The sequence below is a fragment of the Psammomys obesus genome, unplaced genomic scaffold (assembly GCF_907164565.1).
Source record: "Psammomys obesus unplaced genomic scaffold, mPsaObe1.curated_primary_1811, whole genome shotgun sequence".
Taxonomy (NCBI): domain Eukaryota; kingdom Metazoa; phylum Chordata; class Mammalia; order Rodentia; family Muridae; genus Psammomys; species Psammomys obesus.
Genome location: NW_026585685.1, coordinates 1,834,782 through 1,853,516, shown reverse-complemented (window position 1 = coordinate 1,853,516; position 18,735 = coordinate 1,834,782). Strand labels below are relative to the sequence as shown.

At 44.0% G+C, this 18,735-nt stretch overlaps 1 protein-coding gene across 1 annotated transcript in view; it reads right to left on the bottom strand.

Moving 5' to 3' along the window:
• Positions 1 to 301: 301 nt before the first annotated feature.
• The window catches only part of Vtcn1 (V-set domain containing T cell activation inhibitor 1), a 62,810-nt gene continuing 44,376 nt past the window's right edge, over positions 302 to 18,735 (bottom strand). Inside the window, exons 2-6 of the mRNA XM_055628347.1 lie at positions 17,289 to 17,353; positions 9,239 to 9,586; positions 4,879 to 5,157; positions 2,450 to 2,619; positions 302 to 445 (exon numbers count right to left, since the gene is read on the bottom strand). Coding sequence (XP_055484322.1) covers positions 2,495 to 2,619; positions 4,879 to 5,157; positions 9,239 to 9,586; positions 17,289 to 17,353 — 817 coding nt within the window. The 3' untranslated portion in view covers positions 302 to 445; positions 2,450 to 2,494. The remainder of the gene's footprint in view (positions 446 to 2,449; positions 2,620 to 4,878; positions 5,158 to 9,238; positions 9,587 to 17,288; positions 17,354 to 18,735) is intronic.

The window sequence follows — 18,735 nt, the reverse complement described above, 5'->3', positions numbered from 1 at the left end:
CCACCCTTGAGTCGTGAAGTGGCGGCTGATTAGCAGCTCTTCACGGCGAACCCTATGGTTTAATGTGCTGAATATGAAACGAGTATATGGCAATCGAAACCATCCAGGGACTTTCAGGGCAACATCATAGCAAGCCCATCCTTGGGAGCTGGTCGGCGAGGGACAGTTCCTGAGATGGGGAAAAACATCCGTCTCTACACACATTTTAACAGCACTTTTACTGTCCTCTAGTTCAGTTGAATTATCTAGGTCCATCTTGTTCCTATTGGAGGCGTCCGAGGGTTGCTTTTGTTTTGTTTTCTTTTCTTTTTCTTTTTTTTTTTTTCTTTTTAACATCTTGTTCCTGTCTGTTCATTCCAGACTTTCAGACACGAATTCATTTTCTCCCAGAAATATAAAACTAGGTCACGTCTTGTGGAAAATATTTCTGTAGATCCCTGGGATTCTGAAAACAACCGCAATAAGATATCATGATAGGACTCAGCTGATGTTTGCCCAGAGCCCAGGCTCCCTCCCCTTGCCTCTGCATGAGTGAACCTGCTGTTTCAAAATGGGCTTATTTTTCAGTATTCTGTCGTTCTACCGTGGTCCGCGGTCTATGGGCTGCTGGGGAAAGGTGATGGCTTAAATCCTATACTAAAGGAAGACCCACCCAGCTCTCTGAACACAGGATTTAATAAAGTTAACCCTAGGTCAAGAGGCAGAGCAAGAAACCAGCTGACAGGGATTAAAGAGTAGGAGGGACTTTGAGCTGAAGGGTATTTAAGACAGTGTGTAAAAGCAGAAGGGGCTTTAGCTCTTTGGCTGTAGCTTTCTAGCTCTCTGGCTTTTGGGGCCTTTTGAGCTTTGAGCTAGCAAACCTCTGGCCTTGGGTTTTTTGGCCTTTTCCTCCTAGGTTGTCAACTGAGCTAGTGAGCCTTTTGGGTTATTTTGGGTTATCCAGACCTAAGCTGAGGAAAAAGGTTAGCTGGGTACTTTCTCTGCCTCTCTGAGCTAGCAGGTTTCCAAACCAGCATCTGGCTCCTCAGTCTTCACTGGTAAAATAGAATGCTTTAGATTTTCACTTTTTAAAACAACAGAAGTGGTTCATCAATGCTGTAGAAACTGAGAGATGGAGGAAAGGCAGGTGTCTGGGGTGAGGTCGGAAGACACTATCTCTGTCTCCTAGCCAGAGAGTACACAGACCATACATAACACGCCATGTATTGCCAGTAACAGTGTGTGTCTCCAATAATGAGCTGTCCTTTTGCTTTAAAAATCTTAAAGAAGAATAAAAACAAAACAAAAATCTCCTTAAGAAAAAAAAAATCTATTTGGTTTAAAGATATTCTATAGGGAAAATTACTTCCTATATAGAACAAAGTAGTAGCTAAGTATGTCTGCAACTTTGTGTGCATGGTGTTTGATTGTTTTCATTCTGGCATCTAGTTTCCTATCACTCATGACACAGAGAGAGGAAGGCACAAGCACACAAGGTTTTAGAAGTGGAGAGATCACTTAATGGTTGAGAGCACCGGTTGCTCTTCCAGAGGATCCGGGTGCGATTCCTAGGACTCACACGGTAGCTCACAACTGTCTGTAGCTCCAGTTTCAGAAAATCTGATACACTTTTCTGCTCTATATGGGTACCAGGTACACGTCACCATGTAGACACACATATTGCAAAACACCCTTGTGCATAAAATAATAAAATAAAAACCTTAAAATTAGAATTAGATTGGATACAAGATTATAAAACAAAAACAGAACAACAACAATAAAATGATTGGGATCAGTCTGAATGACAACCAGGAGGAACCACTGTAGGGTCCAGGACAACAACTGACATGAAGGACAGAAGACAGTCAGGAGACCCCCTGGGACTGTGAGCCTCAGGCCTCATCGGGATGCCTCAGAGTTCACGTGGGAGTGCTGACTGGAACCTCTCAGCTCAGTTTTGAGCAATATTTAGTTGCAGTAGAATATTTAGATGGAAATGTCCTACCAGTAATTGGAGCTAGAGAATACATCTCAGTGGGAGGGCTAGCTGGTGAGTCACACAGGCCCAAGGTGGACAGACTAGGGGTAGGGAAAAGCTCACTTACCCAGCAGTGGCATGCCTTTCATTATGCCTTGTGAATAACATTGAAGCCTGGAGTAATTAGTCAAGACTAAACAGCTCTTTGAAAAGGTAATTTTGCATCCACTAATGACTCAGCAAATGAACAGGTGTTTGAATTTACACAAATAGTTGGACTGTGTGGAGTTGGCTTTCATATCTGTCAGTCAGGACTGGGCTCTTGCTTAGTCCCTGGCCTAGCATCAATGCATATTCCTCCCTGTGGCTGGTCCTGAAGGGAGCTTGACGCTTGTTTCCTAACAATTAGTCTAGGGCTGGAGAAATGGCTCGGCTGTCAGGAGTGCCGGCTGCGAGCCACCCGGCAGGCACACTGTCTGTGCTTTATCTCACCTGTTGGACCAGCAACTTTGCAAGCTTTTGTATGGCCAAGGCCCCTCATCTTAGCATCAGGCAGGTGGAGAGGGACAAGAGTGTCCAGCCGGCTGCAAAGACTGAAGAAACCCACAGGGAAGGTCCTGAGTTCAGCAGCTGCAGTTGACTCCGCCTTTTGACCTCTGAATCTGTAAAAGCAGAGAGAAAAATAAAAAGCTCAGAATCACAGAGAGATGACGGATGGTCCCTTAGTATGACTAGGAAAGAGCACCTGAAAGCAATTTGTTTCTACTGGGCAGTTCTGTTCCTCCCTCTCCACCCTTCCAGAATCGACCCAGAGGTTTCCCTTTCTATGGAGCAAGGCCTGTTCTGTGGTCCAACTCAGTGAGGACACAGTCCAATGAAAAACTATACCAATGAAGCACTTCTTACAGTTATTACGTGGAAAAGGGAGCTAACAAAATGGCCCGAGCCAGTTCCTTGATTTTGGACATACTTTTTCCCTAGGCAGTGGCTTTTACAGGTTTTGTGTCATCAGATTTTATCACACCTCTATAAAATGATATGGAATTATCAATTTCATCTCCTACTCTTTTCTTCCTAGACAATCCAATTTCATGGAGCTATTTCAGTGCTGACACTCATTAGGTGTGTAACTTCAGTAAGTAACTCAATACACATTTGCTCCAATTTCTTTCTCTGCAAAAAAAAAAAAAGCTAAAATAAAAATGGCCTACTTCACAGGGTTATTAAAAGAATTCTTGAGTGACTTAGAACAGTGCTTGGCATAGTCACTCAATAAATGTTGCCTGCAAACACTACAAATACAGTAAAATATAGTAGACCCACTCAAGCTCAATAGCCATTTTTTTCCACATCCTCATTTACAAATATATATATTTTCTTTTCTTTCTTCTTCTTTTTATTTTTTTTGAGACAGGGTTTCTCTGTGTAGCCTTGGCTGTCCTGGACTCACTTTATAGACCAGGCTGGCCTCGAATCCCATGGATTCTCCTGCCTCTGCCTCCCTGAGTGCTGGGATCAAAGGCATGCACCACCACGCCCTGCTTATAAATGTATTTCTTTAGCTTAACTTTGTTTTAAGTTTTACATCTGGATTTATTGTTGCTATCAAATATGTCTGTTAAAAACACAATTATTCACTAAATATTTTCTGTTGCTGTTTACATTTTTTTTCAAGCTGAGTCTGGCTTTTCTCAGAACTGGCTTCCTCCTAGGGTTGGCACAGCCTAAAGCACTATGGGTGCTTTAGGTAGGTAAAGGGGATTCTCGGACAGGCTGCTAAGACTGGTAAGAAGATGCTTTAACCTAAGCTTTTCAGGTAGTGGTCAATATTAGTCAATATTAGTGAGATCAGCATTCAGTCTCTCAATGGCCGAGTAAGACTGAGTCAGAGAGTACACCTTTAATCTTCAGATTCAAATCCTTCTCAAGGGCTAGTTGGGATCTAGTGAGTTGGGGGGAATTTAGGACATAAGTGTATCGGTTAAATATGTCACAGCTGTCAAATCATCATAGCGTCTCTGCACTACACCAAAGTACTCCCACTGAGTTAGAAAGAGCCTCAAATCCTAAAGCTCTCCAGAAAGCCAAGGAGAAGGCATGTGAGATAAAGTCAGTTGATGCCTTTTTTGGAGGGAGGAAGTTGAGACAGGGTCTCACTCTGTGGTTCTGACTAGCCTGGACCTCACTTTGTAGATCAGGCTAGCCTCCAAGGCACAGAGATCCACCTTCTGAGGACTGGGATTAAAGGCGTACATCACCATGCCAGGCTCAGTCACCCTCTTTAACCAATATGCTATAGGTACTGTGCTATGTTAGGTTTTCAATTACATTAATCAGTGCCAACTAGAATTATGATCAAAATCTATAGATCAGTGTTCTCAACCTTCCTAATGCTGTGACCCTTTAATGCAGTTCCTCATATAATTATTTTTATTGTTACTTCATAAGTGCTATTTTGCTACTGTTATAAATTGTAATGTAATACAGATTTGCACGCTGTCTGACATGTGACCTCTGTTAATGGGGTCACAACCCATAGGTTGAGAACCACTGCCCTAGAGGCTCTAGAGATTTGTTTGTTTATTTGTTTTGAGACAAGGTTTCTCTGTGTAGCCTTGGCTGTCCTGGACTTGCTTTGTAGACCAGGCTGGCCTCGGATTCACAGAGACCTGCCTGCCTCTGCCTACCCGAATGCTGGGATTGCAGGTGTGAGCCACCACACCTAGCTAAGACTAGGGATTTTTATGCCTGGGTACATATTAGATAAATTCAGATTTAACTGACATACTGTTTTCTCTCTGATAATACATGTGAAAAGCACAGAGAGGCATGTGGACATGTTTAGGAATAGCCTGTGTGAGTGGCATGCCCCAGGTTCCACCTCTGGCAGCACGGGAGGCGGCGAGCCTCAGGAAACCCACCTGTCACTCTGATGTCCCCTGTGGCTTTGGCAATGTTGTTTTCGATCATACAGGAGTACGTGTTGTTGACTGTGGCATTGTAGAGGACAGACACAACCTTCATAGTCACATTCTCAGAGTCCAACTCAAAGCTCGTGTTGGAGACTTCTGACAAGTTGGCTCCTCGGTCAACCTGAGATGCCCAGGCCACTGTGGGCTGAGGAAACCACCGAGGGGCCTCGCAGCGCAAGCTCTCGGAACTGGCATTGTAGTCCACATTTATCTCTGGCACACTGAAGGCTGCAGGGTCAAAGGCCAAAAAGGACACATGTAAGCGCTGTAAATGCTAGGTCTTTTTCTTTCCCTGAGGCAGGGTTTCTCTGTGTAGCCCTCGCTGTCCTGGAACTCACTCTGTAGACCAGCAGACCAGGATGGCCCCGAACTCACAAAGATCCACCTGCCTCCGCCACTGCCTCCTGAGTGCTAAGATCAAAGGCGTGCATCACCACCTCCCGGCTAAAGTACTAGGTCTTAAAAATATGAGCAATCACTTCTATCACTGAAGTGACTTGGTGCTTTCCCATGGTGATGTTTGTGTGTGGTCCATTACGCTGTGAGTGTAAATAAGGATTTGCTCAGAGCATCACTATGCACTGTAACCCTTTGGCCAATACTACAAACTCCAGGGCCCTGTGTTTCATGTATATCAGTGTTGGCTAGATAATGTTCTTCATGTAAAAGGAGTTCTGTGAACAAAGAAGGAGGAGGAGGAGAAGAAGAGAAGGAAGAAAGAAGAAGAAAAAGAAGAGTCTATTCCCTTCAGACATTAGAACCCTGGAAGGCTTCTGAGTCTCCTGTTTTGAGGCAAACAAGGAGTAAGAAGGAACAGAATTCACCTTTCACCACAGAAGGCCTATTCACAGGCCTTGTGACTAAGGGGATTTGGAGTTTGCTTGGGTAGAGACAACAGAGTGGTAGGTATTTGTTTTATTCTAAGAAATGCTACTCACTGAACTAACATCTGGAAATTGGGACATTCTTTCTCTTTTATATAGGTAGACTGACACTTGCAAAAGTGTTAAGGATCAGGGCTTATTATTATGCCAAAAAGGCAGTCCACAATTAATATTTTAAAAAACTTTTGGTGGTGGTGATGGTGGTGGTGGTGGTGGTGGTGGTGATGGTGGTGGTGGTGGTCAAGGTGCCACAACACACCCGTGAGGCTTGGAGGGTAGTTTTGAAGAGCTGGTTCTCCGCTTACATGACATGGTCATTTGAATGAGAATGGCTCCATAAGCTCATATGCTTGAATACTTGGTTGGTGGAACTGTTTGGGAAGGACTGAAATGTGTAGCCTTCTTGGAGGAGCTGTGTCACTGGGGGTGGGCTCTGAGGTTTCAAATGCTCACATCATTCCAAGCTCTCTCTCTCTCTCTCTCTCTCTCTCTCTCTCTCTCTCTCCCCATGCTTGTGAATCGGACGCAAGCTCTCAGCTACTGCTTTAGCTCCATGCCTGCCTGGCTGCTGCCATACTCCTACCATGATGGGTCACAGACTCGCCCCTCTGAAAATGTAAGCCCCAAGTAAACTCTTTCTTCTCTGGTTGCCTAGGTCACGGTGTTTCTTTAGAGCAACTGAAAAGTAACCAAGACACATAGGTTCCAGGTATCAAACTCAGGTTGACAGGGTTGAATGTCAAGCACCTTTACCTACTGAGCCATCTCACCAGTCCCCAGGCAGTCAGCAATTGATTAAGCCATGTAGGTGCTTCTTCCTCGGGGTTAGGCTGGTGCTGAGTGAGAATGAGAGGAAATCTCTCCCTCACTGTTGTTTACTTGTTTCTGACACAGTCTCCTGTAGCCCATGCTGGCCTTGAACTCCCCATGGAACCGAGGATGACATGGAATTCCTCATCCTCTTGTGCATGGCACTTCAGTGCATGGCACTGAAGATATAGGCATGTGCCACCATTCCCTCCTCTTTACCTTGCTCCCAGCAAGCCTGTTGCACAGCAAGGGAGATGAGATGTCCGTGTTTGGAGGAGGGAGGAAACAAGTCCCTAGGCAGGGATGTGTGAAACTAAGTCTGGAGAGTGCACCTTGTGTTAGAAGTCTGTCCCAGGTATTACTTCATTTTGAAGCTCCCACTAATGCTGTGGATATCTATTATACCTCTGTTAAAACTTTCAAATGTTAGAGTTAATTTTACTTTCTTTAAAAGTTGCATTTGTTTTTATTTTATGTATTTGAGTGTTTGCCTGTGTATATGTGCACCCCCTGTATGCAGTGCCTACAGAGGCCAGAAGAGGGCATCAGATTCCCAGGAGCTGGAATTCCAGGTGTTTGTGAGCTGCCATGTGCATGGCAGTGCATGTTGGGAACAAACCCCAGTCCTCTGGAAGAACAGCCAGTGTTGTTAACCATTGAGCCATCTTTCCAGGCTGTCCTATTTTACTAAATTTTTTAAGTTAGCATACAAATAGATTTCATTACATGAACAACTTTAGATTTACATAAAAGTTCCAAAGACAGAATTCTGTAAGAGAGAATTCCTGTAGCTTTCCCGGTCTGTTTCCTCTAATGTAGCATCTTAAATAGTCATTGTACTTATGTCAAAATGGAGAAACCAGCATTCCTGTTAACTAAACTCTAGGCTTTGTTTGTATTTTACCCATTTTCCCATTCACATTGTTTCTCCTATTGTTCTAGAATCTTATCTTGTATAGTTATCCTAGTCATTTTTGTCACCTCAGGTCCTTATGGACTGTGACATTTTGTCAATCATTTTACTTCTTATGGCTCTAACAGTTTCAAATACTGGTCAGGTAGAGTGTAGGGTGCCTTTCTGTTGGGATTTATGTGATGTTCTTCTCCTGGTTACAGCTGGAAAAGGAAACAGTGCCAGGGTAAAGTTCTCCCGTCAACATGGCATGCTGCAAGGCGCTTGCTCCCTACACACAATTGCGGAGGGAGGGAGCATCTGTTTGGTATCTTTGGAAGTTGACAGTTAAATTCACTACTCCAACATACGCTGAAGGGGCAGAGTGAGAAGCCTGCTAAATGATACCTCCACCTCCTGGAGAAGGAGAGACAGAAGTAAATTATTTGGAATTAACAGAATTGGTTTCATCTTCCTCCTTGTGTGCGTTTTAATCCCTGAGTCATAATTCAGTCCTGTACTTTCTTGTTTCACTGTTGTAGGTTTTTTGCTCAAGTTCATTCTGTTGGTCTGACCCTCTGACATTGCCCCACTAAATCTCCATCTTCAGATGCTGAGGCTCACAGAGCTTGTGTTGTGTGAGCCACTGTCCTCATCTGGGCCTGACTCTAGGGCTATACTTTGTAGCATTACACATACACAGGAGGTGTTCAAGAAAGCCCCACAAAGACTAGATTAGACTAGGGGAGCACAGGCTATTTGCTGCCCACCCTCAAAGGCCTCCTTCACCTTCTCCATGGGGTCTGCTTATTCTTTTGCTCACATGCACTTGGGTGTGATCTTTTCCTTCCTGTGAAACCCTCAATCATTTTATTTCTGCTCTCTTAAGGTGTTGCTTGTTATACTTTGTTATTTGTTACCCCTGCACAGACCTTTAATTCTGCGAGAGCTGTACTAGAAGCACTGTGAAAAGAGGGACAATCACTTTTGTTATTAATCGTCTTCAGATCCTTCATTGTATCTCTCTGAATCCCTTGTATGTAAATTTAAGAAACATTTGTTAGACGGGGTTGGCACAGAAGTGTTGGCTTAACTGAGGTGGCATTACTGAGATTGTATAACAGTGTTATTTTGCTTTGTCCCTTGTGGATCTCTCCTAAAATTTCTCTCATTGTCAGGAGTCTCTGGGGACACTCATTTAAGATGTGGACTTGGGCCTAATTAGTATAGAAACATTCCAGGACAGATTGTAGGTTTTTATTACCAGTAATGGCAAGGGCCTACCCCAAAAAGACTGCATCTGTTAGCTAGGAGTGCTGTTTCACACCTTTAATCCCAGTAGTTGGGAGACAGAGGCAGGCAGATCTCTGTGAGTTTAAGATTAAACTGATCTACATAGTGAGTTGCAGGCCAGCTGGGGCTGCATTGAGAGCCCTTGGAGGGGAGAGGGAAAAGAGAGTGAGAGAAAGGGGAAATAGATTATGTCTTTGAGAATATACTTGGAAATTCAAAGATGGTGATAGGTTAGAAGAAAGTAATTGAAGTCCTAATATTATTGTAGGCCACTCTGGAAGTTGCTATGGTCTTGAGCATAACAAGAGGTCACTCACAGAACTGAGGGAATTTTGGTCATTCATGAGCACAGGATAATATTTCATCAGCAACTCATGCCCTCAGACATTCTCAGGCATCTCTGGGGGTGCTCCCACCAGAAGCAACTCACCTCCAGTCTTATAGTCAAGGTTTGCATTCCCCTTGCCTTTGGAGGTGCGGATGTAACACGTGTAGGTGCCCGCATCTGTGAGCTGCACGTTTCTCAGCCTCAGGGAAGCATTGCCAACCACCACTTGATCAGCAAACACTGCCGTCCGGCCTCTGAACATTTCATGCTGCTGTGACAGGTCATCTTTGCCTTCTTTGAACTCATGGACCAAGCCTTTGAGACCTTCTTTCAGCCACTGGATGACGATCCCGTTGAGTTTGATGTCAGGCTCAAAAGTGCAGCTCAGGATCCCATCCTCACCGATGTTCCCCGCCGAGGTGAAGGTCGTGACTGTGATGAAGTGCTTGCCTGCGGTGCAGGAAGGACCAATGCTGGTGAAGCCCTGGCACTTTGACAGTCATGTTCTTCATTAATGCAAGCTGGACAGAGACGTCCAGATAAATCACAAGTAGAGAAGGACACAAAAAGAAAAGACTAGCAAGAGCAGGAAGAAATGTTGATGTCGACAGCACATCTGCCATGCACAATATAGCTTTGATAAACAACAATCTGCCCAAACCCTCAGAGGCAGTAGAGTTGAGGGTTTGAACTTGAGTGTTCACATCCTGGCTTTGTTCCTAAACAGCTGTGTAACCTTAAGTAAGTCATGTGACCCCTCTGACTCACAGGGAAATGGAGTTAATGGTATCTGTCTTATGTACCTTGAGAGGTTATTGTGAGGAACAAATCAAATGAGTGCAAACTTGATTTGGTAAATGGCAGTTACACAGGAAAGGTATTATCCTTAGCTAGTCAGAAGTGACACAAAACGGAACTTCAGGTTAATTAATATGGCTAGTAATTCTGAAGAAAGTTAAATTCTACCACACGGGGACTTTACCCTCCTCAGGATGATGAAAAAACACAGGCACCGAGGGAAAGGGTGTGGCTGAAGTTATAGAGTTATCTACATCATAATGAGGAGGTGGTTCTTAGTGACGTTGCTTTGGTCCAAAATAGAAACTACTCTCCTCATTCCTTTGAGCCCAGCACCGGAAGGATCATTGACTCGGGTGGTATCTTCGTTCTACCACCTCTCCTTTGGCTGTCCAGCCTACAGCCCACCCAGCCGGGGGTTCTTTGTGCCAGCTGTTCTGACCGAAGCCACCTTAAGATAATTCGACTAATTGAATATTCTTAGAGGGTCCCATGACATGCATGTGAAGCTAAGGAGATGGTTGTGGAGCCCGAGAGAATTATGGAGCAGAGACAAGGAACTGTGGGGGATAGACTGTAGGGAGTTTGATCCTAAGAGCCACACTGGCTGCTAAGGGTAGTCAAGGGGGCAGAAGGTGCTCTCCAGCCCTCTGCAAATTCTTCACACACACACGGCTTAAGCATTCAAGATGGTCTTCACAAGCCTTTATGACATGCACAGACATCACCATGGTGGGTCTTAGACATTTCTCAACTGTGTCGGCTTCCGTATTGGTTTTCCTACCGTGCCTGTCAGCCTCCACCCAACACGGTTTAAATGCATCCATCTTGCAGGCAGCCTTCTTAAAGCACAACCCCAATACATCTGTCACCTAGCCACTAATTTCCCATGGTTACTAAAAGGCTCTGGAATGAGTTGTAGACTTCCCAGCCTGGCCTTCAATGCCAAGCACTGCCTGGCACACAGTGAATGCCTCTTGTTTCTGCCTGGCAATTTCCTCTCCCGCTGTCTCCTGTCATCGCCTGTTTTGATGATTTTCTTTCTTCAATTTAAAGATTCATGAACAAATAGTACATGTTTCTTTTCAAATACAGAAGCAAGCCTTCTAGACAGAAGGGTGTCCTTGGCACTTCTAGCTCGGGGTTGTCTAATCGACTCCAAGACCTTTGTAAAAGAGATGAGGGTAATGGATGGGAAATAGAGCCAAAGACTGAGCTAGAGAGATCTGCATAATAAAGAACAGAGGGCTATGGATACAAGAATGAGTACAGCTTGAAAAAAAAGCTGAAGAAACAAGGATGCCTAGGATGGACTGGAAGATATTTTAAAGGCTTGACCCTGGTAGAAAAAGGACTTGGGGAGCAGCTGCCAGGCGTGGCCTTCAGTGAGAGAGATTTGAAAAGCTAACTAGTAAATATAGTAAAAGGAGGTCTGACTGTGTGATAAAAATTCTGCACCCGTCTCCTGCCAAGCTTTTTCTTGAACACCACTTTAAAGATTCGGGTTATTTTCAATCGTCTTTGTTTTTATGAGGCCCCAAGCTCTCATGGGCTGCGTGATTACGCTCTGCACCCTCATTGCCCTGCTCATCTTCCTCCTCTACAGTTTCCAGCTCTCCTGTGCCTGCTCACCCACATTCTATTCAAGTCAGTCGGCCTGGCAGTCCTGGGAATTTCAGTCTGCCCAGGTGCAATAGGTAGTACTTCCCCACCCCCACAACTCTTTCTCTTTACTATGGCAACCACCTTCCTCTTTCTTGACTCATGTCTGGGCTTTTGCACTCATCTGTAAACTTTGTCCAAGGGGGAAACAGTTTCAGGAATAAGTACAGGTCTGACAGTGTTTATTGTTCTGTTTTTCAGAGAAATAATGTGTCATGGGTTTGTGAATAAGTGCAAATCAAAGCGCTCCTTATGTAATCTATGTATTGCAAGAGTAAACCGCACCTGCCAAGGTCACCACATCCAAATCTGGGAGAAATGTTAACCTTAAAAAAAAGAAAATATTAACAGAACCAAAAATCCTGGGCCCTGGGGGCCCTGCAGAGACTGATACCCCAACCAAGGATCATGCATGGAGAGGACCTAGACCCCCTGCTCAGATGCAGCCCATAGACTCAGTATCCAGATGGGTACCCTAGTAAGGGGAGCAGGGGCTGTCTCTGACATGAACTCAGTGGCTGGCTCTTTGATCACCTCCTCCGGGTGTGTGTGTGTGTGTGTGTGTGTGTGTGTGTGTGTGTGTGTGCAGCCTTACCAGAGGAAGACAATGCAGCCAGTCCTGATGAGACCTGATAGGCTAGGGTCAGAAGGAAGGGGAAGAAAACCTCCCCTGTCAGTGGACTTGGGGAGGTGCATGAGAGGAGATGAAGGAGGGAGGGTGGGATTGGGAGGAGAGGGGGGAGGAGGCTACAGCTAGGATACAAAGTGAATGAAATTTAATAAATAATAAATAAAATTTTAAAAAAAGAAAATAAAAATACATATGGCTTCTCAATGAAACCACAGAACAACTGGGACTCAGTCAGAGCTAGAGTGAAGGTGACTGTACTTGAGAAAGTGTCATTGAAGTTAATCTGGAAAATTACTTTTGAGAAAAAAAAACCCACATTATTAGCACAATTATGGAGGAAATGAGATGATAATGACATATCACAGTTTGGCAATTGTGTTACAGATTTCATTTTAATGTGTTGGCCTTGAGCCCACAGGTAGGGAATCCACTCACACGTCTCCTAGAGAACTTGGTAATTAAAAATAGGCAGCTTCCGTGTGCCAGGGGATCTGCTGCAGCTTCAGGTCATTTGTGGTCCTGTTGGTGATGTGGCAGATGGGATGAGCATCACACTGATTGGATACTCATCCACAGGAAATAAAGAGGAGAAAGAAAAGCCACCGAGAACTTCAGAAATCACAGAGGTAGGCTTGCTTTGCATCCAGCTGGCAGTCGAGAAATACTTTGTTACATGCATAAATGAAGACTCAAAGTGGTTAAATGGAAGTTAATGCACAAAAACAGAGTCTGCACTCAAATAGGCAAGCCCATTCTGGCCTAAGGAACATCAGGTGGCCTGGTGTGATGCAGCTCTCCAGGCGTTCTGACCACCAGAGGCTCCTGGTGTGAATTAGGGTGTCCTATAGAGATGGGTTAGAAGCCACTGTCTATTGTCAGAGAATTCCTGTGGCTGACACAGATTTAAATAGTCACACTGACCTCTAAGGTTGCCCCGAACTTGCCAAAAATTGGAAGACAGAAGAATTTACTAAAAATAAACAATTAGCTCATGAAGGTATCCTGGTTTGGTTTCTGTTGCTATAATAAAAGTGTCCAGAAGCAACTTGGAGGAGGGAGGGGTTATTGAGCTTTGCTTCCATATCACATTCCAGCCAGAGCAAGGGCTAGGCAGGAATCTGGAGGCAGGAACGACAGAGACCATAGAGAGGGGTTCTCAACCTTCCTAAGGCTGCAACCCTTAAACACAGTTCCTCATGTGGTGATGTTCCCCAGCCATAAAATTATTTTGTTGCTACTTGGTAGCTGTAAGTTTGTTACGTTACAAATCATAATGTATATATCTGTGTTTTCCAATGGTCTTATGTGACCCCTGTGAAAGGATTACTTGACCCCCAAAGGGTCATGACCCACAGCTTGAGAACTGCTGCCATAGAGGAATGCTGCTTACTGGTTCACTTGTTCTGCTTGCTCAGCTAGTTTTCTTTGTCTTTTCTAATTAAATACACTCACATATATGTATTTATATATTCATATTGTGTTTATTTTAAAAATATATGTATTTAATTATATTTGTTTTTAATGAATATGAGTATTTGTGTATGTGTGCCATATGTATGCCTGGTGCTCCAGGAGGCCAGAAGAAGGCATCAGATCCCCTGGAGCTGGAGTTCCGGGCGGTTGTGATGCACTCTGTGGGTTCTGGCAACCAAAGTTAGGTTCTCTGCAAGAACAGCAAGAGCTCTTAACTGGTGAGCCATATCCCCAGCCCCTCAGCTGCCTTTGTTATATAGTTCAGGCCCACCTGCCCCTGGATGGCACCGCTCAGGGTGGGCGGAGCCCACTACACCAAGAAGCACTTAAGGAAATGCCTCAGGGACACAGCTTCATGCCAATCTGACCTGGGTAATACTTAAGTTGAAGTTCCTTCATTCTGTGTGACTCTAGTCTGTGTCAAGTTGACAGCTAAAGCTATGATCTGGGAGCAGTTCCTACCATAGCTCTGGTCATGTGGGGAAAAGTGCGGGCAGCATCATGGGTGAGCAAGCTGAAACCTGGTCTCAGGTTTCACACAGGCAAGTAATGTTCAATTGATTGGTTGTCCTCTGTAGAAGCAGGAATAGTTGGGAGTGGGAGTACAGGAAGCATGAGTGAGCATTCCATAGAAATTGTGACTGGGGGAGGGTTTGCTGGATAAAACTTAGAAAATGAACTGTCCTTTGACACAATTCAGTACAGGTTCAATACATTTCAACGGCATAGAACATACTAGAAGCCTGTAGCAGAGGATCCTGTAGTATCTGCTGGAGCACAGCTGTGCAGAATGCACCACAGCACATGGCTTAGAGATAGACCACACAGCTTCCTCCAGGCTGGGACAATCTATGGGTAGGCACCATGCTAGCCAAAGAGGAAAAATAGGTGTGTAGCGGTTGCTTTTATGAAGAAATTAGGAAAGATACTGGGTCAGAGGAAGTAAAGGGAAGATGTAGAGATGTGGCAGCGTATGGGTGTGTGGGAACACGGCAAAGATATCACACTGTCTGGGTCCTAGTTCTGTCACTTTCTGGATATGTGACACTGGGCAGTATTTCCTTTATGTGAAAATGACGGTACACCCACGTGGAGTCCCTAAAAGGACTAAATGATACAATGCAAGTAAGAGCTTAACAGTGTACCCGACTTGCTAAACCTTAAATCACAGATATTGAAAGCATTAACTCCAACGATTTAGAAAGCAGCGGATCAGGGCCTCAAGAGGTTTTAAGAAAGGAAAGTCTCATTAAATGCTTTATCCTTAGTGGCTCATTTTAAGCCACAAGAGGCAAGAATAAGCACCAGACCGGTTTTATGAATGAGTATCTAGAAGCTCTGAGTCCTTCTACTCCCCCACTCTTTCCCATGACTCCCTGTCTCTGCTTATTTTTTGCAGTTTGGGTAAAGCACAGGTTTTTGCACATTGGGTACATGCTCTTGCTACAGAGGTCCATCCTCAGCCCTTGATTTTGTTTGCTTTTCCTTTTATTTGTTAGCCTATGTTAATTAGTGACATAGGATAATGGGTTTCATTATTTTCATACATGAATGTAAATAATTTTCATTGTATTCACTCCATGATTCCATTCTTGTCCCTCTACCACTCCTGAGACACCCTTCCACTTTCTTTTTTTCTCTGTGACCCAGTATCTTAACTAGGACTTCTTACACGAGCATGGCTCAGAGATTATCCACAGAAGCCCAGGTGACCTGGCAGTGGCTACACCACTAAGGAAAGAGTCTCCCCTCCCCACAGCAACGATTAACTGCCAGTAGCTTCTTGGGGGAGGGGTGGGCTCACGAGCCCCTCACCTCTTGCAATTGTTAGCTGCATACAAATTCTCATGGAGGGAGAAAAGAAGAGGAGATCACTTAAGGTTTAGGGATAGAAAAAAAGAGATGAAGTCACATAAATCAAAAGAAAATAATCAAAAAGGAATACAGAGGCTCTCTAATGGTGGTTCAGTTTGTGATTACTAAACTTCATGGTTGTGCAAAAATAATATGTATTTAGTGAAAAATATACTTCAAATTTTGACATTCTACAATGTTCCTGTGCTGGTGACAGATGGTAAGACACACTGTCTCAATGCTAGCACCAGTGATGAGTTGTAGTTGGCTACATGATCATAGAACCAATGGCCTCACTCTCCAGTGTGCTGTGTGACAAGTATGGTGTTTGAAAAGCTGGGTGAATTATACTTTTGCAATGAGCTTGCAATGTTTTCAACATACAATTGGTACACTGGAATGTAGCCCCATGTTAAATCAAGGACCATCTGTATTAGAATGAAACAGATTGGCAAGTTCAGTGTATCACACATGAAAACACATGGTTTTCAATGATGGAGGCATTAGAGGGAAGACTACATTTTCCATAAATGGTGCTCAGTCTTCAGGAGAGCCACATGGAAATGTTGAACCTTAACCCATATGCCATAAAATTCACCATAGATGGTTTTTAAGCATACAGGCCAGAGGTGAAACAACAGAGCTTCTAGAAAATTAGATCTTCATGACCTCAAGGAAGATGAAAAAATTTTTGTTGTTTTAATTGATTAGATTAAGGTCCACATATGAAGGGAAAAATTGATGAATTTGGTTATAAAATAAAGATCATTTGCTCATTGAAATATATTAAGAAAATGAAAAGCCATAGATCAGGAGAAATCTGGTAACACACATAGCCAATACAAGTCAAAAGAAAACAAGGGCTGGGGACATGACTCCCTGGTTAAGAATGCATACTGCTCTTTCAGAGGATGTGAGTTTGGCTCCCCAGCTACACCAGACAGTTCACAACAGCCTGTAATCCAGTTCTCTGGGATCTAATGCCCTCTTCTGGCCTCCTTGGGCACTGCACTCATGTGCACAAGCACTCTCAAACACATATCTACATAATTAAAAGTAAAACCAAAAATCTTTAAAAAATAAAAATGGAGAATCTCAATTTAAAAATAAGTAGACTATTTTTGATGACAAGGAAAGTAGGTAAGGGATGCTGATGACTCTCCAAGCAAACACACATATAGCAAGTCTTTCTCAGGGCAGGCCTGTGGCCACTATTTAATAATCACACACTGGAGGATAGTAATAGAGCGGCCGCTGAAAATATAAAGACTAAAATCATGAAGTGGCAGCTTGGTCATAGACCAAGGTAAAATAAGCATGTTGGCCCTCGTCAGGTGGTTTATGGGAAGCAGCAAATAACCAGCTTCAGAGAAGACAGCGGCTGGCCTAACTTTATCGTAATTAAAGCATTCATGATAGATGTTCTAGAGAATCAGCCTATCAGAAGAGGGCTTCCTGCAACGGCCATGAGCCAACTGCCTTTGAAGAGTGGTATCTGCTTCCTCCATGGTACAGCAGACATGGCCAGTTATCCCTTTACCAAAGGCTCCTGCTTAGAAAGGGCTGACGTCTAAGGAGTTAAATGTCTAAGGCCAAGAGGACACAGAGCATACAGCAAGTGCTCAACTTAGAAGTTTTCTGAAGAGAAATCCTGTTCTCCTTACATGTCATGAAGAGTAAGAAGAGGTTTAAGGGAGGTGGGCGCAGCATAAACTGTGTTTAGGTAACACGTACCTGAAATGCCAAAGCCAATGATGAGTGCAATTGCTCCAGCCAGGATGATGATGATGTTAATAACACTATGGACGGAGATGGAGAAACAGGAAGTTACTTCTTTGTCCCATCTGACACTCTGCTTCACAACTGTCCCATATAAGACATGCTGTATAAGGAGTCTCAGGCTTTTCTCCCACAGAAGCTCTTCCTACAAATAGGTACTTTAGAAAGAAGTCTTAGCAGTCCCATCGGAATACCAATGAAGACCGGGGACTGGTGAAGAAACTTCCCTTTTATCTGATAGCGCCATCACACTTTCCTACTTCCAGATCAGAGGAACTTGTGTCCTGCTCGGCTTTGCCCTTAGCAACACTTCCCACCTCCCTGCATCACTGTTTTCCTTTCTTGCTTCTTTCTGGAGACTTTTACCTCCACTTGGCCATGCCTTCTCGACTTTGCGTGCACTCATACCTAGCCTTCCATGCCCATAGGTTCAGTGACTATCTTCTGTCCCTTACTTTAAACAAATGGTCCGGGATGTAGCAATAAAGCACATACTTAGATCTGTACGTCTAGGTGCAGACCTGGGGTCCTTCTAGCTCTTTAATTCCTTTCTCTCCGGGCTTACTCGTCACATCCTGCCTGCAGGAGCCCCACTTTCCACCCTACCTCCATTCCCTGAGGACTCTACCTCTTGGGGCAGACCCAGGGTCCCCTCAGCTCTTTCCCACTGACCCCCTCATCCTTCCCTTCTAGGCCACCTCCATTTCTTGGTGTCAGCTGCTGATCTGCAGTAACACTTTCTACCAGAAAAACTGCAATGGTGGGGACTCAGCATCCTTCTTATCCCTGACTCCAGCCTCTATAGACTTAACTCTTAGCATGCCTGTAAGAGCCCCTCTTCCACCCTCCCCTGCTTACAGGGCACTCTGTCTCTTGCTGTGGACCCTCCCGCTCCCTAACTATTTCCTTCTGTCTCTTGCCACCTTTCCTCTTAGCCCATCTTTGTATCTTTGTGTTACTTACCAACTGACAGAAACCTGAGACTCCCTCGGCCGCCATACTCTCCTAGTATCTAGACTAGGTAGGAGCAACCAAAGAATAGAACTATCCACTCAAAAAATACCAAATATCTATGCCAAGAAACACCCCCAGACATTGTAGCTACAGATGCCTACATCCCAGTGCAAAAATAAACATGAATAGCCAAGACAATACCTTCTCTAAAAGTTGGTAAAGGTATTTCAATAAGCGCTGAGAAATGCAGTTTACTTGACAAGACAGGGACTTCAAAAATAGCAATTATGGATATGTTTGAAGACATTAAAGAGGATATGAACCAATACCCTAATGAAAATTGTGAAAACAAAAACAGCTAAATGAAATAGTGAAAACATTTTAAGACTTCATGACATGAAAGTAGAAAGAAAACACTAAAGAAAAACAAAGCTAAAATAAAACTGGA